The sequence below is a fragment of the Euprymna scolopes genome, chromosome 6, assembly GCF_053919585.1.
Source record: "Euprymna scolopes isolate OS-2025 chromosome 6, ASM5391958v1, whole genome shotgun sequence".
Classification (NCBI taxonomy): Eukaryota; Metazoa; Mollusca; class Cephalopoda; order Sepiida; family Sepiolidae; genus Euprymna; species Euprymna scolopes.
In genome coordinates, this window is record NC_136487.1 from 141,399,626 (window position 1) to 141,423,174 (window position 23,549).

General features: G+C 33.9%; 1 protein-coding gene across 2 annotated transcripts in view; it reads left to right on the forward strand.

The window, feature by feature from the left end:
- The window catches only part of LOC145278010 (U3 small nucleolar RNA-interacting protein 2-like), a 49,283-nt gene that overhangs the window by 25,073 nt on the left and 661 nt on the right, over positions 1-23,549 (forward strand). For both annotated transcript variants that reach the window (XM_080130189.1, XM_080130187.1), the window contains exons 7-13: positions 811-935; positions 2,262-2,354; positions 13,741-13,841; positions 15,754-15,888; positions 18,468-18,530; positions 18,989-19,137; positions 21,716-21,795. In XM_080130189.1, coding sequence (XP_079986315.1) covers positions 811-935; positions 2,262-2,354; positions 13,741-13,841; positions 15,754-15,888; positions 18,468-18,530; positions 18,989-19,137; positions 21,716-21,795 — 746 coding nt within the window. The remainder of the gene's footprint in view (positions 1-810; positions 936-2,261; positions 2,355-13,740; positions 13,842-15,753; positions 15,889-18,467; positions 18,531-18,988; positions 19,138-21,715; positions 21,796-23,549) is intronic.

Sequence of the window (23,549 nt, forward strand, 5' to 3'; positions counted from 1 at the left end):
CCTTGAGTGGCCTTTGGGCTTGGATAAGTGGTAACTCCCTTGTAAAAAAAATGTTAGAAATACAAACTGACATTTTGGTATAAACCATTTTGCTCAGTGTGTGTGATACTGCCATTTTGAAAAAGGACCCCCAAATGCTGTTGATAGTAGTCCGATCTTGTCTGCCGCAGTGAAAATCTTTGTCTGACGCGGAGACATTGAATTTCAGGATCTCTCTGTGATCTTCCCCAAGCTGAACGCTTCCTGATTTCTCAAGTCTGATCTCCGCCTTGAACGACTATGACTAATTCCTTGACCTTTGAGCTTACTCCCGATCTAATCTTTAACTTTGGCTTCTCAATATATTCACCATTGGCTGAAAACCCCAAATGTTTAAACTCTTCCTCCAGTCACTATATGCTGGTCTCCAGAAAAGACATTCACTTGCTCTCTCTGCTGACCACTCAGAAACTATAAAGCAAATTGTTAAGTGCCATCCTGTCTAGGCCATTCTATTGTCTTCCGGATCATTTATTTTCCTAGAATTTTCTGAGCACTTGACACTAATACATAGTATCATACCGATATAGAGTACCCCTTTTTTGAGGGATCTGGAGTTTCCTCACATTAAAAATTGACTTTGTATTTAACTCTGCCCCTTGTGGGGAGGCAAGTAGATGGGAACATTTGCAATTTGTGTTGGATTTAATTTTCCCTATTTTGAAAATTAAATCCATTGTTACAAATCTTTGTTAGGAATTAGAAAATTGTGAGATGCAATTCTAAAATGCTCAAGTTTTTCTCAATTTTTATGGTATTTACATTTTATAGGGAATGTTAAAGAAGGCCGAAAGGTGTGTATGATTCCAGGTTTGAAAAAATCAAACAAGGCAGATCGAGTTGGCCCCACATCGCATATATTAGCACTTGCCATATCAACTGATAACAAATTTCTTGTAAGTATTAATGCATTTATGATATTCTTATTTTATTTTTACCGTAGTTTTACTGTGATTCACATGGAGATATATTTGTGTATGGTGACCTTAAATTCTAGAAACTGTAAAAATAAATAATATTGTAAAAATATTTATCACTGTTCATTTTATTTATTTGTATATATATATATATATATAAACTGTTAAATGACTTTTTATGCAAATATAAGCTTCATATGATTTGTTTCTTCTAATGCAACCTGCAAAAATTTATTGCATATTTTGCGAACCTCTTCCTTCTGATGAAAAGAAGTGCATCCTTCGAAACTCCATGAAATAAGGTTTTTCTAGTTTTATTTGTATTCTTTGTCGAACAATTAAAATTTTGTATACCTTCCTTACAGGTTTAAAAGGTTTTTTAAAAATTTGGAAAAAATTTTTTCAACTTCAAGATTTTTATTTTATATATATATATATATATATATATATATATATATATATATAATAATATTAATCATCCCAACACTTATATATTAAATAAAACCGTAAGCAATACGGAGAAAACCAGCATGGTTAAAGAGGAAATGATTAAAAGCCATTAATTGAAGATATTATGTGATACTTTTTGTTCAAATTTATATTCATTTATTTTTGAGTAAATCTTTTTGCTAACTATAAATAAAGTCCAGGATAATGCGAAATATTTTAATATCTGAGAGTAACTTTCTTGGCCCAAAGGCCAAGATCAAAGTGTAGTATCTGTCCTGAAGCTATACTTCACTTTTTTCTTCTCAGTTAGTGAAGAAATCCTTCATGACTGAGACAATTTTAATTTTTGTTCCTTTCTCCACATTAAAAAACGACTTTGGTGTCTAACTCTGCCCTCGTAGGGAGGCAAAGTAAAGAGGAACTCTCCTCTTCTAAAAACAAAAACAGTTTTTTTGTTTTCAGAAAAGAAACGTCTCAAGATGGCTGTTCCTTGAATATTTTCCACTATCCCAGATTTTATTTATGGTGTAAGTGAAATATTTACTGAAGAATAGATGACCTGATTGACTGGGGTTGCTTTCTTAGATATCTGCAACAGTGAGATGAAACTTTTAGGTCATGCATGCATAAGTTCAGTCATTATAACAATACAATTTGCAATCTCCTTTGATTCATTCAGACGGATTAAAACAAAAACAGGAGGCATTGCTTTTGCAAGGCCCCTTGATGAATCCAACTAAGACGAATAAGAATAGTTGTCTGAATAAAACAAATTATTAATACTCATCTCTCAAATTTCAAAAACCTTGTGTCAGTTTTATTAAAGACAACATATTTTTACTTTTTATTTTGAAGGTGTCTGGAGAACAGAAACGCCTGATCCATGTCTGGGACCCTGCCACCTTTCAATTGGTTCACACATTCAAAGGACATAAAGATGCTGTAACGGTAAGTACCAGGGTTTTCTGCTTTCAGGATAGATTTCCTTTCCTGTGAGTTAGAAGGAAGAGGGGAAAGGATGTGACACAAGGTCAGTTTTATGCGACCCTCAACATTGTATGTGGGTTGGTATAATAGTTTCCTATGAATATTTCTTTCAGTGTAATTTAAAACTACTATACAGCTCCAAGATAATCTACTCGGCATTGCCTGGGAATCTTAACTATCATTTTTACCCCCCCCCCCGAAACTGTTTCCTTTTGCTATGATGTCATATGTGAAGTCATCACATATGACGTCATAGCAGATGATGTCATGTATGACATATACTGTAAACAAACAAATAATAGAACAAACAGACAGACAAGAATATGGCTTTATTATAATAGATGGTGTGACCGTATTTAGAATTTATGTTATCAATCTGGAATCTTTATCTTGCTTAGAACAATGACCATCTGGAAATCATTCAAGAGATGTTCAACCAAATGAATGCTCTTCATCAGACATTTGCCATATCTAAACACCTTACTCCTTCGAGTTTGGATTCATTTAAGTTCTGACATCTGGCAACTGATCTGGCAAATGCTCCCAAATTATTAACCATCTCTGTAATGCAATTACAAAGTAAAAAAAAAAAATAATCTGGGCCGTTTTTTTTTTCTTTATCTAACAGAAGTTTTTATTACAGCTACTTCTCTGTCTCAACACCACTTAAGTCTCTTGTCTTCATTCATCTTGCCCAGCGTACACTTTTCTCCTCCTGACTGCATGCCGGCCGCAGCTGGTCCATTCTCGTCCTCAACTTTACACGTCCATTTCCTTTGACATTGACTTTCTTTGTCTCAACTTCATGGTGCATTTTTTCCTTCTTGTGCATACTTCCTAATTTGCATATGTGCATTTTTCGGCTATTGCTGCTGCTAATCTTCTTGCAAGCCAGCTATCCTTTGCTGCTACTATTTTCCCATGTGCTTATATGCATTATGTTATATCTCCATCAACAATACTCCTGAGTACTTTTGTGATCTTCATGTATCTAATATTTGTGAATATGTCTACAAAGTCAGAAAACTGTACAGCTTCCATGGCTTTTGGAAAGAAGATCTCATTGCTGACTAAGTTAAAAAAAACAAAACAAAAAAAAACAGCATATGTGAGTGAAGGCAAAGAGTTTTTTTTTTTGTTTTACACAGGCATCACCACATTATCAAAGCCACTTTGTTGCAAATGTATAATGGTTTTCTTTGAATATTTCTTTCGGTGTAATTTGCAAACAAATGTTTGTCAGTTGGGTATCTTCATTTTCCATTGTTTTATTTTTTTTAGGTATAGGCTGAATGAGGTCAAAAATAGGGTCTATCTTCAAATTCAAGTCTCCTTTTTAGTGTCAATTAGTACCCTGAGTAAGATTCAAAAGGAATTTTTGAAAAAAGTCAATTGTTTGCGGTTAACATCTAAAAAAAACTAGCTAAATGTGGGATTTAAGGGGTAAAATGAGGAACTATTACTGATTTATGTAGATAAATGATATTCTATGTGCTTGGAATTTCTCATATTAGAATTGTGTTTATGAATATTATTCATGGGATATTTAGCTGAAAAATGAAATGGGGGGGGGGCATTGTTTTGTTTTTCAGGGTATTTTGACTCAAATTTGTAAAAATTTTTTATGATTTTAACTGAAAATGGCTATTTTAGCAGTTATTTTGTGTACTAACCAGCAAAAATGGTTAGTTTTCAAAAATTATTTTTTATTCATGTTTCTTATCCGAAAATGCATAAAAAAAAGACTGCACTCCTAAATTTGAAAATAAGCTCTCATTACAGCCTATCCCTATTTTTTTTTGCTCAAGTATTGTTGCTAGTTACATTTTTATATTGACTAGCAAATATATTTTTGCTTTAGTTGCATATGTGTTTTGTTATATTAAAATACGTAATATTCCTGTAATACAAATATGTAAGTTTCAAACTGAGGAAAATAATTTAAACTTATTTTTAACCACAGAAAGTGGTTTTTATGTAGATTGTAAAAAAAAAAAAAAATAGTTGGTGCTTATTTTTATCGAGACACAAGCAAAATATGGTAATTCAAAATAAAATAACAGGAAAACTTATATACTTATCAGTGAAAAATAGTTGTGCTACAGCAAATATTACAGCAAATATTTATTTCTGGTTTGAGTCTCAAGGGTTTCTTACTAACTTGACACCATGCTGTAATTTAAGAAGAGTTGATCTTTGGTTTACTTTTGGCAGCCACGTAACTCTTGCTTTTCTCATTTTGTCCTCTAGTCCTCACATTCCAGGAGCGATCTTTCTGACAAAGAAGGAAGAATTGCTGTTTTCTGGGTCAGAATCTATTCCATCTAACATTTATCGTTGGCAAGTTTTTGACTTTGAAATAGTATTTTTTTTAGCTCCTTACATTAAGTGGCTTCATGCCTTGTTTAGAACGATTTCCATTAAAATTTTTTTTTTTTTTAAATAAGCAAGTAGAATTTTCATTAAAAATAAAATTAATTTACTATTGTAAGTCAACAAACTCCAAGCGACATCTGTGTCCAGCCAGTGCAGTTGTAGAAAATTATCTCCCTTGTTCTAATATAAAGATGACATGTTGGATTAGTGTTCAGAGTTTGTGAACACTAAATAGGAAATTAATTTAATTTTTTTTTATTAAACTGGCATGTCAGCGTGATTTTTACCATGTTTCCCAGACATATATATACATCACATAATTACATTGACACACTGGTTCTCATTAGATCACAAAAGTTAAGCAACATTGAGTCTGGTCAGTACCAGACGGATGACCCTTTGTGAACACCAGGTGCTGTATGTAGAACGTTGACACCTCTATGCAAAAATCCTGACATTGTCATCTCCTCTGATTGGGATATACATGCGACTGGAGACTGCTTGTGAATTTGATATTCTCTAGAAACTTCCTCCTTCAGGGGAAGCTGGTTCAACTCACCTAAGTTGAATGCTCTGATGCACACATATATATAAAGATAATGGATATTTTGATCAATGCGATCCTTTCCAATATATTATGTTGATTGATATTATTTACGTTTGAGTTTAAGAGAAATATTTTTGGAGGGAATAGAAAGTGGACCTTACTTTCAGCAAGCTCGTAACTCTCACTTCCCTTATTTTGTCCTTTGTTTTATTACATGAGTGATGTTTCTAACAAAGGAGAATTGCTGGTTTTCAGATCGGAATTTATTTAATACTTATTTAATGCTAGCTTTTTTACCTTTTTTTTTTTACATAGGCATCACCACTTATCAAGGCCAAGAGGCCACTCAAGGATAAGGGTTAAAGAGTGTACAGTAGACATTGGACAATATAGTAATCATTAGTAATGAAAATTTGGTAAATTTGATAACTTATATGGAACGGCTCATCAAGAACTTATTTACGTTAGACTTGAACACAACCATATTGTAGTCAGCCAGAAAGCAGGAAAACAGAAGACAATTCCACAGGCGTGCAGTTCTAAGAAAGAAGCTTTGTTCATGGAATCTACATTTAGGTTTAGGCACAGATAAAGAGTGGGGGGAATTATTGACAGTGTGTACAGCTAGACGAGTGTTTCTTGCGAAAGTTTGGCGAGGGGGGACCATAGATTGAAGCTCAGTTGAACTCCTTCCATGAAAATAACGATACATCAGAGACAAACTCGCAACATCTCTTCTGTGAGATAGAGGTTGCAAGGAAGAGAAAAGGATATCTCCTACGAGGCTACGAAGTCTATTTTGAACTCTATCAAGGCAGGACAAGTCCTTTCTAGCAGCTCCTGCCCAGATGTGGCAACGGTATTCCATCCTTGGACGTACCTGGCTCTTATATAGATAGAGAATAGCATCAGCAGTGAGATATTTACCGGATCGATAGAAAGATCCCACCATTTTTCCAGCGGCCTTGGCAACAGATTTGATGTACGTGTTCCATTTAAGATCAGGAGTAAAGGTCAAGCCCAGAAGCTTGTCAAAACTTGAGGCCTCCTGAAGACGAGAGCCATTCATTTCAATTGATGCCAGATGTGGATCAGAATGTTGATGATGTAAAGAGAGAAGCTTGGTTTTAGATGCATTAAAAGTAACCAGCCACTCCTTTCCCCATTGTACTACGTGCTCAAGATCAGAGGAGAGAGAATTGGAGAGAACTTGGTCGTTTACTGTCTTAGATGTGGTACCATAAATGGTAGTGTCGTCAGCATAAATGTCTACAAATGATGTAAGGATGTGATTTGGAAGATCATTAATGTAGATCAGGAAAAGAGTTGGGCCCAGGATAGACCCCTGAGGGACACCAGCATTAATACTGTGAGCTTCTGATTTTTGCCCCTCAACTACTCTTAAGAACCTATCAGAAAGAAAGGATTTAATAATTGAGAAGACATTTCCAGCTATACTATAGCTAGAGATCTTATCCTTCTATGTCTTTTTTTTTTTTTTTATGTTCTTACATCAGGTGGCTTCATGTTTTTTTGTCTGGAGTTATTTCCCTTTAAAAAAAATATAGTTTCTCACATATTAAGACTGATTTCTTTTTCATGACATTCTTGATATACCCAGGATTTTTATAGAGGAAAACAATCACAGGACTGCAATGACTCATTTCTGTGCTCGTGAGAAGTTTATTTAAATTTATATAATTATAAAACTCAGATCAGTTTGCTTGCTCGAGTGTTTAAACTGTCTCTCCGATTTGACTTCTGGTTTAAAAAAATTTGTCTGCTTACCTATTTCATGGCCGCCTAGTCTTAAGTTTGATATTAAAATCCACTGCTGCTATTCAAAGCATACACAAGATCAACAATATTTTTTATTTTAACTCATTTTAACATATTTTCCTTACAAATACTTGTGCTACCAGATCAGGCTGTCCTTTGGCTTCCTGAGACGAAATGCACCTACATTAATGTTTTTTGTTTTCTGATCTCTTTTGTAAAATTTAATTTTGTTCTGCAAAACCAAAAACAAAAACAGCCCCTCTCCCTCTCATTTTATTCCACCCCCTCTCCTAGACTGTCGGTAGAGTATCAGAATACACCGACTGCCCCCCTGCAGAGAGTAAAAGTCCCTCAATGGGGCCCACCTGTTGCCCATAGGTAGCGGCCCATAATGCCTTAGAACGTGATCCTGGTGGCTGAGCACCTCATGACCTCGGAACCAAGTGGCCATGAGTTAGCAACATTCCACTTTGGCCCTTACTTCGGCTAGACGGGCAGTCAGGCAGGCTCGACCTGATCAACCGGCTAGCCATGACAGTCCCTAATAATAGTAAACCCCCACAAAAAGAGAAATACAAACACATTATACTTATTAAAAAAAAAACACACACACACATACTATCATTAGAAGGCGATGGCAAGGGCCAATCAGATGGTGAAAAGTGATGCTATTGACAACTAACCCTTTCTATACCTTGTTGGGTCCGAGGAAATGAAAAAAATCGTCATAAGCAGCTATACTCACTGTTTGAGTATATCATCATTGTATCCCTGAGATGCTTGGGAGAATGAGTATCTCCCAACCATCTCCAAATTTAGGGCTCTGAGGAGGGTGGACAGCAAGGATGATGGAGAAAAAAAAAAAAAATTCTATGGCTTCCAAAAAAATTAAAAGACCCCATCCAGAAAGTGATGAAGATGAAAACACAAATTTTCAAGAGTATATAATCTTGGAATTGCAAGATAACACACAAATAACTAAAATGTCCCCATTCATAATCGAAAAAATTATCAACAAAAATCTGTACACAAAACTAATTAAAAAATGGAATTTTACTCATACAAGTATCTACTAAAAGTAGTGCCAAAGAAATTTTAACATGGACAAAGTTCCATGATATAAACATCAAAGCCTACCCTCACAAAACCCTCAACACCTCAAAGAGAGTCATCAGATGTCCAGAACAAAACACCTGCTCTCTAGAAGAAATAAAAACAAACCTAAAAAAACAAAAAGTTATAGATACTAAAAGAATTATAATAAAAAGAAACGGACAAACAATTAACACCAACACATACATATTAACTTTCAGTACTCCCACCCCACCAACTAAACTCAAGATTGGATATATTAACATTAAAGTAGAAACATATATCCCCAGACCACTTCGCTGCCTAAACTGCCAAAATTTTGGCCACTTCAAAGAATACTGCACCAGGAAAACAGTAAGCCCAAAATGTAGCAGTAATGAACACCAGGAAACAGAATGCCAAGGAAATATAAAATGCTCAAACTGTGGTGAGAACCATCCAGCATACTCATCGCTCTGCCAAAACTGGATCAAAGAAAAAAAAATAAACGAACTAAAATATACCAAAAACATAAGTTTTACCGAAGCTAGAAAAATGATTGAAACAGCCACTACAACAGAACCAACTAGATCATATGCAGGTGCAACCAAAAATCAATTAAAAACAATAGAAAACATTGAACTAAAGGAAATCTCTACCCTCATAAAATCACTTCAAGAATTAGTTGAGGCATTGAGGGCCATCTTACAGCAACTGCTGTCAACTCAAGCTGTACTTGAAAATAACTACCAAACAGTTGAAAATAAAATCCTATCAGATCCCAAAAATCAAACACAATCCTCCTAACAAAAAACCCACGCAAACTGAAAACCTCCCAAAGCCAAAAGAACAATCGCCTAGTACCCTCCGCAAAGAAAAAAAATCAAATCTCACACCAACCAAACAGAAAATAACTGAAAAACCCCAAAAAGACAGATCTTGCTCCACGTCAAAAACCAGAACTACAGATCAGAACAAATTTAAATCCTTGGAAATAATGGAAACAAACGACAGAGCCTCCGAACCCCCATAATCAAATAGTAGAAAACAACCACGGTTATTCTTAATAAAATAAAAGGAAATCAAAAACATAAAACTAAACTATGGCTAACAAAATAATCCAATGGAATTGCAGAAGTATAAAAGCCAACAATCTACTAATATCCAATCTCTGCCCTACTATAATATGCCTACAAGAAACTTTTTTAAAACCATCTGAAACTATCAATCTCCATAACTTTATTGAATATAACCACACAACAAATAATCCAAATAGAGTTTCTGGAGGAACATCCATTCTCATCAACAAAAACAGCACAAAGTCAAATAAATATACAAACTAATTTACAGGCAATTGCCACCACAACCACCCTACATAGAACAGTCACAATCTGCTCCATCTATCTACCCCTAAATGACCCTATAGATGAAACAGAGATTGAAAAACGTATCAACCAACTTCCTTGCTCCTTCATATTATTAGGTGACTTTAACAGTCATAATGTTAGTTAGGGATGTTCAGACAGAAAAGGAATCATTATAGAAAATATTATCAACAACAACCTATGCATATATAATAACAAAAAACCAACCTTTATTCACTCTGCTACAAACTCATTCTCAGCAATTGACCTCTCTATAAGTGATCCTAGTATCTTTATGGATTACAACTGGACACTTGTGAGAACGATCACTTCCCAATAATATTAGAACACTTTGGTCCTGAAACAAACTCAAAAATTCTTTGTTGGAACCTTAAAAAAGGTAACTGGAATAAATTCAAATCGTTATGCGAACATAAACTCTTACCTGGAAAACATGTGAAAGACGCAATCACTCACTTTACAGATACGATCATCTCAATAGCTGAGGAATGCATACCGAAAACAAAGGTATCAACCAAGTATAATCGGCCTCGGTTTAATGGTGATTGTAAAAAGGCTATCAGGTTACGACGTGCTGCATTAAGAACATTCAACAACCGACCCACTACTCAGAATTTAAACAACTTCAAAATATGCAGAGCTAAAGCACGGCGAACAATAAAAGAAGCCAAATGTGAATCATAGAAACACTTTGTGTCCAAAATCAACAATAACACCAAAGACAAAATCATATGGAAAATATCAGGAAAAAACACCAGTTCCCCTCTCAACCACCTCTGTATTAACAATAAAAAAATAACCGAAAAAAAAGGACATAGCCAACATGCTTGCAAACACTTGCAAATAATTCATCATCCAAAAATTACAATAAAAAATTCCAGACTATTAAAGATGAATCAAAAAAAACAACCTACACTTTAAAAGTAATAATGAAAAAGTTTATAATAAACTTTTTACCATTCAAGAACTAAAGGATTCATTAAAAAAAGCCAATAACACAGCTGAAGGACCAAATGAGATAACATATGAATTTCTGAACCAACTACCAGATCAACCATTAAAGTACTTACTTTCCATTCTTAATGACATCTGGATCAATGGCAACCTTCCAGCTATATGGAAACAAGCCACAGTCATTCCCATACCAAAACCAGGGAAGGATGCATCTGACCCTTCCTTTATCGCCCCAAAGCTCTAACAAGCTGTGTGTGCAAGACGATGGAGAGAATGATAAACACCAGACTAATGTGGTTTCTTGAAACAAATATTAACCAACCTTCAATGCGGTTTCCGAAAACAACGGAGCACTACAGACCACTTAATAAGACTGGAAACCTTTATCAGAAATGCATTTATACAAAAAAAGCATATGACTGCTATATTCTTTGATCTGGAAAAAAGCTTACGATACCACATGGCGGTATGGTATCATGAAAGATCTCAAAGAAGCCGGACTGAAAGGAAGACTACCCATCTTCATCAACAACTTTATCAACAATAGATTATTTAATGTCCGTGTAGGAACATGCCTCTCTGATATTAAGGAACAGGAAACGGAAGTACCACAGGGAAGCATTTTATCTGTAACATTGTTTAATCTAAAGATTCACAATATCGTTAAATGCATAAACCAAGGTGTGGATTGCTCACTATATGTAGATGATTTTTTAATTGCATATAGCTCAAGGCATATCCATATAATTGAGCATCAACTCCAACTAGGCATCGACAAATTAAAAAAATGGACAACCAGAAATGGATTTAAGTTTTCCACTAATAAGACTAAATGCATGCACTTTTGTCAGCTTAGAAAACTGGACCCAGATCCTCTCTTAAAACTAGATGATACCCAGATTCCTGTTGTCGACGAACATAAATTTTTAGGGTTAATATTAGACAAAAGACTCGCATTCATCCCTCATATTAAACACTTAAAGAATAAATGCAACAAAATTCTCCAGCTAATGCGAGTCATTGCCCACACAGACTGGGGAATGGACAGACAAACCCTACTGAAACTATATAGATCACTAGTACGCTGAAAACTAGATTATGGCATCTTCATTTATGGCGCCACCAGAAAATCATATATAAAGATACTAGACACTGTTCAACATCAGGGCCTCAAGCTTGTACTGCGAGCTTTCCAAACTTCTCCCACCGGTAGTCTCTATACAGGAGCCAACGAACTGCCATTATCAATTCGGCGCAACAAATTAGCTTTACAGTACTTGACCAAAATTCTCTCTTGCCCAGACAATCCTGCCTACGATTGTATTGCAAACGCACTAGATTACAATCTCTACGATAGGAAAAAATCACAACCATCAAATCCAGCCTTCAATCCCAACTACCAAAACCTATTTGACCAAAAGGTAAAAGCTATAAAACCTTTTGGTCTTCGTATGAAACCATTAGTGGAAGATGCAGGTATCACAATCAGGAACATCCATGAGGTCAACCAACTAAACCTCCCACCCTGGCTACTAAAACAACCTCCCACCCTGGCTACTAAAACAACCTCCCACCCTGGCTACTAAAACAACCTGAAATTATCTTTGAACTAAACAAGCTCCCAAAAAGTTTGAACTCATCCACTGAACTATCAAGAAAAACTATATAACATTATGGAAAAATACCCAAATCATCAACATATCTATACAGATGGTTCTAAGGACGGCAACAGAACTGGATGCGGAATAATATCCAATAGCACTACCTTGCAGAAGCGACTACCAGACTATGCTTCAGTTTTTAGTACTGAAGCCACAGCTATAGACCTGGCACTAGACCTCATTATTGACCTCAGTTACAACAAATTTATAATTTTTTCAGACTACCTATCAGTACTCGAATCTCTAAAGAACCAAAATTTAAATAACCCGCTACTCATTAATCTATTACAAAAATACATACTCTTTCAAAAAAAAAAAAAAATCAAGTTCTGCTGGATACTCAGTCATTTTGGAATCCAAGGCAATGAAAAAGCCGACAAAGCTGCAAAAAAGGCACTAAATCTTGATGTAAGCGATTTAAAAATTCCACACTCGGACTACAAACAACTAATACATAGATTCATTATGAAGAAATGGCAAGAAAAATGGAATAATTGTCAAAACAACAAACTTTTCAAAATCAAACCCACAATGGAGAAATGTTTACCAAATTTCAGAAAATCGCGTAGAGAGGAAGTAGTTTTTTCCCGCATTCGCATAGGACATGCACACATAACCCACTCCTTTCTGCTAAAAAAGAAGACCCTCCAGAATGTGTGGCATGCCAAGAACCCTTTACTGTAAGACTTTCTTTTGGATTGTGATGACTTCAAGCTTATCCGGCAGAACTATTACAACGTTAACAATTTGAAAGAACTATTTAAAAAAGTCGATCCTTACAAAATGCTAACATTCCTAAAAAAAGCCAATTTATACAAAAGAATATAATTTCACCTGATCCAACTTCACCCCCATCAAAAAAAAAAAAAGCAACAAAAAAAAAAACCACCACCACCTAATGACCCAAAAAGGCTGACTGAATAAGTTAAAATATCTAACAAAAAAAAAAATATGACTGACCTCGGCATTAAATAACCAAAAAAAAAAAAAGGTTAATATGCTGTAAAACCCAACCTAACCTAACCTAACCTTACAAATAAATGTAATTTAACCTTGTTGAGTTAAAAAAAAAAAAAAAAAAAAATCTGATTTTAAATATAGCACTCCTGTGGATTCTGACATTTTTTTTTTTTTTGAGGGGGGGGTCTTACTTAAAAAATATTTTCTCTTCAAGGAGAGGGGGGGGGTAAAAACTTGGTTTTAGTAGTGCTTCCTTAGTTTTAATTAGTGCTTGCAGTAGTGCTCTGGAGGCTTTCTGGGTTTTATTTTTTTCACTCCTCACTTAAATGTTTTCTCAAGACAACAAAAGACAATATAATCTCAAAATCACTTTTTTTGAACATTTTTCATCTTACCCCTTAAGGGCCAACGGGTAGACTAATTTATTTAAATTTGCAAGAATGAATTTGATTAAATGCATATTGATAAACTGATTTTACAAATGCTTTTACTTTGAATATTTCTGTTACGAACAATAATCAACATTGACTGTGATGAACACATTTTCACATCTGCCTAAATTCTATTTGAATGAAGACATGTTTTTAAAATCTTTACTGCTTATTTTATTTTAGGGTTTAGCATTCCGGAAACATTCACATCAACTATTTAGCTGCTCAAATGACAGATCAGTCAAAGTTTGGGATTTGGATCAAATGAGTTATGTTGAAACACTGTAAGTATTCTGAAAATGGATTGCTTTTTTTTTTTTTTTTTTTTTTCAGTCTAATTATGCTAATAGTTAAAAAGAAAGGATTTAGCACATCATACCTGATGTTGCTCAAATGCTTTTTTCAAACATGTAGATTTAGAAATTGACTTTGATCTCTGAACCCCTTCCCGTCCAAGTAAAATCATTATTGCATAATTACATGTCATGTCGAAATTAGAAAAAACTCCTAAAACTTGCGAAAAATGATAGAAGAGAAAAAATAAGTCTTATACTTCTATTGCAGCCAATTTAGGCTGACGTATCTCCCTTGCTGCATAAAGTTGAAAAGTCTATTTTATCTCAAGTTTTATTTTTGACAAAGATACTAGTATAGCACAGAATTATCATGGTAGCCCCCCATGTTAAAGTAATCCCGATTGATGGTATCCTATTTCTGTTTTTGTAGCAACCATGTGTTTGGGTTCTTTCTAAACTGCATTTCATCTTTTTGTCTTCATTAAATCCTTCCTAAGACTACGGCGAATTTAAGTTTTCTTACAATCCAGAGCCCCCCCTCCCCTTTTTTTGGAAACTAGATTTTCCCCACATTAAAAACTGATGCCTTCGTGGGAAAGGAAGTTTGTTCGATTGCGACTAGAATAGAGAACGTTTTTGACGGGAACTGGGTCAAAGTTGTGAAAGCCATGTCGAAATGGGAGTTCATCAGTCAGAACTTTATCAATGATAAATGATACTAAATTGTACTTAGCTTAACTTTTTACTGCAGTTTCTAATCCTTAAATGTGTAATGGAAACATTTAACATTACTAGAAGAGTAAACCTGCAAGAGATTAATTGGTTACACTTATGAGGATAGGTAATGTTATGGAACTTTATTATTAAGGATAGGTAATGTTATGGAACTTTATTATTAAGGATAGGTAATGTTATGGAACTTTATTATTAAGGATAGGTAATGTTATGGAACTTTATTAACCCACTAAGTACCAGGATATCTTGCATGTTTTTATAATTAAGTTGAAACTTTGTCTAATGGCTAAAAATGGGTTAGAAAACACAAATTGAAAAAGAAAAGTTATTTACTTTATTTAGAAAGCGAAATATTGACTCCCTTATGACTAGAACATTGGGTGCATGTGGTATATTTTAGAATTAAGGTAAAAATTACACATGATGGTAAATAGCCAAGCAATTCAAACGCAGTCACATTTTAACCCTTTATGATCAGAATTATGATGTAGATGATTAAAAAAATATTTTATTAATTTTAGTTAGTTTAAAGGGTAATGATACTATGATTGTCTTCAAACTGAAAAAATTATGAAGTTCAATTGTTAAATTACCACAAAGAATTTTTGCATTTCATTAACTTATTTGGATTAATATCCATAGTGCTTGAAAAAAGTGTTTATGACAAACAAAATCCGCCACTCTTTGAGACAGATGGTGGCATACTGAATGTAAGCAATGGATAGTTGTGATCTGAAGGTATCTGGCAACTACCCAGATACTGAACTAATATGTACAAGGCATGCTTGAATCAATTCCCTCTTTATTTATGCCGTTATATTATTTTATCTATGATTGAACGAATTAATTCAACGATGTTATAAAGAGTTAATTAAGGCAATAAGTTAGTGGCTTAGTATTGCAAGACTCATTTTTAAGTTCGTACCTCATTGAACAAATAGAATTTTAGCAAATTTCACAAAATGGTTCTAACAACTCTTGGAGAGAAGTTAATGAATATAGATGAATTGTATCCTTTTTTCAGAATAATTTGACTTGAGAATAATTGAGTATCATTTTTTTTTTTTTTTTTTTTTGTGCAAATTAATTTCTTTTTCTTTATTAGAAATGACTGTTCTCTTTCTGTTGATTAATTTTTAACATCTTCCTTTCTCTTTATCCCCAGATTTGGTCATCAAGATTCTATCACTGCCATTGACAGCTTGACACGAGAACGGGCGTTAACAGCTGGTGGCCGAGATGGATCGTTACGCATTTGGAAAATTGTTGAGGAATCACAGTTGGTCTTTCATGGACATGCGTGAGTTGTGCTTTTTTTTTTTTTTTTTTTTTTTTAATTTCTTTACAAGTACATTATTATATTACTAATAACATGGTATAACAATAACAAATATAAAATGGCTAGTCAGAAATAAAGTTTGATTTGTCAGCTTAACTGCTAGAGGAGTCTGACTTAAAAAATCTGACAGTATAATCTTAGAGATTAAATGAAATATTTTAATAAATTTAGTTAAAATATAATTTTTTAATGTAGCGGAATTTCTATAAATAGCAAAGAACCGAGTTCTCCAATTTTTTGGTAAAAATCTTAATTAAATTTATTTTTTTTTATTTTAATAAAAAAAATCTAATTTCTGCCAAACTGCTACTGTTTTACCATTTGTCACTATTTTATTGGATTTTATTTTTTTCTTCTGCCTCACTTTATCTTTTTTCTTTCTCATTTTTTTTCTCTTTCTTTTTGTCTCCCAATTTCTGTCTTTCTCTCTTCCTGTTTTTTTTCTTTTCTTCCTTCTCAGTCTTTTCTTGCCTTTGTCCTCTCATGACAATTAGCTCTGAAAAGTGAAGAAAAGCTAAGACTAAGATTAATGATGAGGAGTAGGTGAGACTTTAGTTTCATCAAAGAATGACTTCCTGCCTGCTTCTCCACACATAAGCACTTGGTTTTTCTCTTAAATTTTGACTTTTTTTGTTCATCAAACAGTGATATTTGACAATTTCGTGACACTTTTATGTCCCCTTACAAACATTAAAATCAATATTTAATAACACTGAACCTAATGTCTAGAATCCTTATTCCAGTTTTAATAAAAATCTATTACATGATTTTGATTGTAGAAAATATCTAAATTTAAGTTTTTAAACTTAATTTATCTTGAATATGTATTGGTAAAATTTCAATGTCCATTAAAAAAAAAATTGAACCTTCGAGATTCCCACCCATATATTTGTTTTCTTCACACCTCGTCCTGGCAACTATTTTGAAAGGTACATCCTTTTCCATGAATCCCTGTTCTTTTCACATCCAATAATTCTCACCTCCACTTGATGGTGGACCTTGGAAAATAGTAACCAGCTTGTTTCTATCCTAATCGAATGTCTTAATAACCACTGTTTTATTGGTCCCCCGACAAAGGAGGAATTGGACCTAGTAATTCACTTCCGTTTGTTTGTTCGTACTTATCTCAATAACCACACCTTGGATTTAAAAATTTTTGCACAAACATTGGTCATGGTGAAAGTAAATTTTTGCCAGAACAGATTTTCCGGGATAATTCACCTTTATTTTAAAACTTGTATTTAAAAAATTAAGTAACTTGATTATGTAGTAAAGCTGACATCTTTTCAATATAGCTGCCTTCAGCCTCAATCACTGCCTCGATATGGATTTGGAACTGAGAGCAGGCTTTTTCCACAAGTGCCAGCGGGAGCTTGCAAATACTCGGCAGATGGCGGTGATCAGGCTTTCTTTGGTGTTGTGGGAGGTCATGTTGGTGATGTTCTCAATGTATGAACAAACGAGTTCAGGTCAGGGGAAGAGTGGGGCAGTGAGAGAAGGGTACAAACTCGTAGCATTCCTTCTAAAGCTCTTTGGACTTGTAGGCTGGCGCTATCCTGCTGCCACACCCAGGGTCTGCCAGCCACCACCTGATTGCACCATGAGATCATCACACCCTTCAGCACATCCAGATACACTTTGGTATTGACTTTCAAGCTGACTTTAGGTGGCATGATGTTGCTCTCAATTGAAACCATACCAAAGACCATAACCATGGCTGGAAACTTAAACTGTGCCCTCAAGCGTTGAACCGTCCGGATTGCATTCTTCTGGCATAAATTGAATCGGTAGAGAGCAGGAGTTGTACAGCGGCACATCTCCGATCTCGCTCGTTAAACATTATGTCAATTTCAGACATGATGTAAGGCTCCTATCGCTCTTGGGGTGTACACAACTGGCCAATTAGTAGATGGTCTGTATCAAACAGAAATGGATTTATGTTTTTTCTAGGGAGACATTTTATCGTTTCACTGTGTATTTTAATTAATCTATCGATTTATATTTCCTTTTCACATGATTTTCTCATTTTCATTGTTATTATCACTATTATTACTTATGTGCTATATTTATCTATGTTTGTTTATACACGTATTAACATGTCACCTGGCATTGCTCAATCGTAAAATACACTTAAATATATTTTATTCCTGCAGATTTCATATTTATTTTTATTACAGAGCTAATTATTATATTGTACCCAATATATAGTAGTGGTGGTCCTTCGATGTGTACTGGTCATAAAATATGCTAAAATATGATATTTTAATTCATGCAGATATTGTTAATGGTAATTGCTCCTCTGGAGCAATGATTTTTCAATCCCACTTTCTGACCCTTGTGTCTCATTTCTCACTATGGAAGAGAAATATCTTCAAGTATTTCAAATCATGAACTTTACAAAATGATTAGTGACCTAAGCCAGTTAGTGTGATATGAAATTGAAAATCTTTGCATTCTAAGATTTGTGAATATTTTTTCTTTTTGTGTTAAAAGAAATTGAAATTTTTGTATTTTAGTTTTTGTATTTGTTTCTCTTTCAGTGGCTCCATTGATTGTGTATCTCTCATTAATGAATCCTCTTTTGTTTCCGGTGGTGATGATAAGTAAGTAAATTTAATATTAATTATTAAGATGTATGTTTGTCTGCTAACAAACTTTAAATTGGATTAGAATGATTCTATATCTATCCTAAGTGTGTACTCTTTGTTTTTTGCTTTTTCTTTTTTTCCTTTTTCCCTTTTTCTGCCCCATTTTCCCTCTTTTTTTTTTTTTTTTCCGAAAATGAACCTCAATTTAATTCTTTGACTTTAACAAAAAATTCTGCCCTCTAAAAATTGTACTGAAGACTTTTCAGAGATTTTTTTCTAATTGGAGAATCTCTTATTTATACAACCTAATATTAAACTTTATTTCATAAGTTTTTAATGTTTCATTGTTATTGGTAAGTTGACTTTTTCAAATATTTATTGGCTGCCGTCATGAACCTTTTATATAAATACTTTCTATGAAAAATAAGGTAAAATTGCCTTAATTAAAATTTGAAATATTTTTATTTTTTTAGTTCGATATGTTTGTGGAGTGTTATGAAAAAGAAACCATCAGTAACCTACAAAAATGCACACAATGGAGAAATGAACGGTAATCTGTCTCATGAAGAGAATTGGATTTCCTCAGTTACCTCCCTTCAACATTCAGATTTAATTGCTTCAGGTAAACACATGTTGACATTTATTTAAAAATTCAATTTCTTTAATGTTTCATATTGAATAAACTATTTACCTTTTATCTGGTCTCTATTTAGATGGCCTCATGATATTGCACTATGTCTCTTTCTTTTAATGGGGGTAGGTAGTGTAGTATTGGTACTAATGTCCTTAAAAATGTTATCAAGACAACAGAACAGACACTACTCTTGCCTTAAAGTGAGTTAGTCCAAAATACTAAACCAAATTGATTAAAATATAAATTTTGCTTCAAACGTATATAAAACTTCCATTAGTATTAATAGATATAGAAAAACTAAATTAAGAAGTATATAATGTTTTGTTGTAATTTCATTTTTGTATTTCTGTTTCCATTTTTTAAAAACAAAGCCAGAAGATTCCGCAATAGTTCACTCTTACTCATCAAAACAGGCTAAAGGAAAGTCATAGTGTACCGAGTTCTACAATTCTATCGATTTCTTCAAAATTAATCAGAATTACCTGATACGCCTGCCTAAGATGATTGGCCATAAACCGACACTTTCGAAAAGGGAGAAGATAAAGCTAGAACAAATATCCCATTATAACAGAACAAAACCGAAACTTTAAAGACTTATCTTTCAGTTAACATAACATAACATAAAGAATAAATGAAAACGATTTTCTAAAAATTTTAAAAGACCAATTTAAATTTTTTCAGATAAAATTTCTACACGTTTTTTTTTTTTTTCTTATTTTTAAATTCTAGTTTAAAGGTCAATTTAATATCCAGATATAATATGAAAGAAAGAATTTCCTTTTATTTTGTTCAAATGTAAACTTATATTTTATGTAATAAATATTTTAAAGAGAAAAAGCAAAGAGTTTAGGCCATTGTTGAAATGGCCTTTTTTTTTCTCTGTTGGCTGAGGTATGACTTTGCAGTCTAGAAAGTTCATCATGCTGGCTTTTCAAATCTCACTTTCTGACTCTTCTCACATTATCCGACTGCGTGAGAGATAAATATTGAGAAAAAAAGTAAATATTTCTTAAAATAAAAACTATGCTTGTTTACCACCCCACTTCATTACCCCTAATATGCAGCCAACTGAAGTATCGATAATAGTTATAATTTAAACGAGACGGCTTTTTTTAAATTGCATTTAATTGTAAAACTTTTATGCAAGTTGGTACCAAAATATGTAGAGTAAAACGGAAGTTTAATTTTCTTTCACAAGATATTCTTGTGCAAATAAAATTCTCTCTTCTCTGTGCTAGCAAAAACCTGCTTTACTTTTACTTTTTATTTTTGATAGTCTGTGTGAGTTTCGTTCCAAAATTGAAGCCTCCTATTTTTTTTGTTTTAATTTTCCACCTCAAAAAGCTAAGCTACAAAACTGACCTTTTGGCCAAGATCAAAGTGTAATATCTGTTCTTCAGATGCTGTATGCCCATTTTTTTGTTCTCTTTCGGTGGAGGAACAGTCCTTCACGACTGAGACAATTTTTTATTTTTGTACCTTTTCTCCACGTTAAAAAACGACCCTGGTGTCTAACTGTCCCGTGGGGAGGCATTGTAAATAGGTACAAAGACAGGAGTGGTATCATTAAAACGAGTGACCTTTTGTGATCCAGAATTTATTTTTCTACATAGTCACCACCATTCTCAATACAGTTTTGCCAGAAATTCAATGACACATCTCTGCTTCTGACACACGTCCATGACAAAGTTGCTTTCTTAATCTCGCACCATCAATATCTGCACTGGAGAGATGAAACTTTCACGTCGTGAATGCATAAGTTCAGTCAGCATAACAATGCAATTTGCAATCTCCTCGGATCCATCATGGCAGAACGTGTCTTGTATGATTAATATAAACATATTCAAATGAAGAAAGTAATAGCTGCAAGAATGATATTTACACTCCACCAGGAAGGAGGTAATGCCTGAGAGGATATATTTTTTTTTTTACTTGGAAGTTATTACTTATCAAGGTCCAAAGATCACTCGAGGATAAGGGTTAATGAATGTAAGGTGGTAGTGTAGTAACTGTTAATCGTGTAAATTGGGTAGAATTTGATTATTTATGGGGATGGCTTAACAAGAATTTGTTTACATTGGATTTGACAGCGACTATATTGTATTCAGGACAACGGAACAGCGTTCCTTGGTGGGCATAGAATCTGCGTTTAGATTTAGGCATAAATAGAGACTGAGAAAAATCGTTTATCTTGAAAGTTTGGCAAGGGAGAACCATAGATTGGAGTTCAGTCAAGCACTTGCCATGATTTCATAAGCACTTGGATGGTTTTATAAGAACAGAACATACAAATAGCACATGAGTCTGAAATAGTATAATAAACAAAATTGAGCATTAAAAATAAATAGTAATAGTATAGTTACAGCTTCAAACAAACATATACTAAATCTCCATTGATTAGAAATATATGTATGTAATTTGTAGCCACAAACTATGTCCATGGTGCTATGTGTAGCAATTAGTTTTTGAAGTGACATTATTTTTGATGCAAACTTTGTATAAAATTTGTTCATGAGAACTACTTACGCCTGGATATAATTGTAATATTTTTTCCTTTTCTTAATAGGTTCGAAAGATGGATGTATTCGCCTCTGGAAGTGCGGTTCTAATTTTAAATCGCTAACTCCTTTATTTTCAATTCGAATGGTAAATTTTGTTTTCTTTTATTGTTTTTTTTTTTTCCTTTTTTTTTATTTTTAATTGAACAATTAAGAGATTGGACTTGGTCTGCAATTTTCCTCCACAAAATTATTTCATTAAGGACAGAAATTTGCTTATAGTAAAACAAAAATTATTTTAATAGCAGCAAATTCTGTTACCAAATCTTTGATGTCTGAGCTGTGCAAATGATGCAAAGTGTAAAAGAAAATATGTGATAAATACAAAAAAATGTCACACTACAGCACACCTCTTTGATCACCGTGGATTATCTTAAAACTGCTCATCACAGTTCAGAAACAATTTTATCAGCTTATCTGCTACTGGATACTTCCTGTCTTATGCAACATCCTGAACATTTATTTTTTTAACTTCCAATTGAAATTTCTACTATTTGCCTACTCTAACCTTCTGTAGAAAATTCTGATATTAATACTCCCTCCTCTCCACCCCCATCTACTAATACAAGGAAGCATATTTCAGTTGAAAAGCTGGCTAAAAAATGGTTGACTTGTTTGAAGATTGAAATATGAGGTCTGTAAAGGATAGATTCGGTTAATTCATTTATTTTGGCTGAAAAGACTTACAACAGAGGATATTTTTGAAATGCTGAATGGGTATCCAGAGGATTCCAGTACTTATGGAGTCTGTCAAAAGTATTAATGGAGAATATGGCGTCAGTCCTGGAAACGGACAAAGTATTGTATAGTATGATTTTTTTTTGTTAGATGGCAACAATTTTTTGTTACTTTAAATATTTCTGGTGGTGGAGGCATTGAAATCATAAACTGCTTCAACCATGATTGGTTAATTAGTTTAAAAGTAAATCCTGTAGATATATTTAAACATATATACATACCTCAATTTATATAGAGATTAGTGATGGGATGATTCTCAGATTCCAATATAACTAGCAGGGGGTACCCGGCATTGCCCGGGTGTTGAGAGGTGGTATAGTAAGGCTATTGAGCAACCCCAACCTCCAGAAAAAAAAACAAACTTGTGAGTACTTGTATGAATGCCAAAAAAAAAAAAAAGAAAAGAAAATCAGTCGTAGTAGTCAGACTCGAACCTGTAACTCAAAAGAGGAAAAGGAGGTGAAAAAACACCTACAGCAATTTTGACATCACGGGCCCTCGAAATAACGTCTTTGAAACGTACGTTGAGATCATTAGGTGTGTATGACTTGCAAAAATGTTGACGCAAAAAAAATTAGTTGACGGTGAAAGAATGAATGTTTTTGGCCAATTTTTTTGAATATTTGTCATCCGAGATCTATCTTTCTAACGATACCAATTTTGTCAGTGTTGTGTGGAAAGTTTTTGGCAGACATACAAACATGCATATTTTTATATAATAGACTAGCGGGGGGTCCCCAGTGTTGCCTGGGTGTGTGTAGGTGGTATAGTAAGGACCCCCCCCCAAAAAAAAAACAGTGGTAGTAGTGGAGGGGGGGGAATCAAAACAACACTAGGCAGCCTGGGTGGAGAGAGGTGTTACAAAAAAAAAAGTGGTAGTAGGCAGGCAGGCTCGAACCTGAAACGCAAAGGGGGAAAAAAAAAGGGAAAAAAAAAACGTAATGTCTTATAGTCAATCGAAAGGAGACGATGACTTGCAAAAGTCTTGGCGAAAAAAGCATAGAAAACTGGCTAGTTGAGGGTGAAGGGGTTAATGTTTGTGGCAACTTTTTGGATATATGTTGTCCAAAGATCGAGGTTTAAAACTATACCGGTTTTGTCACG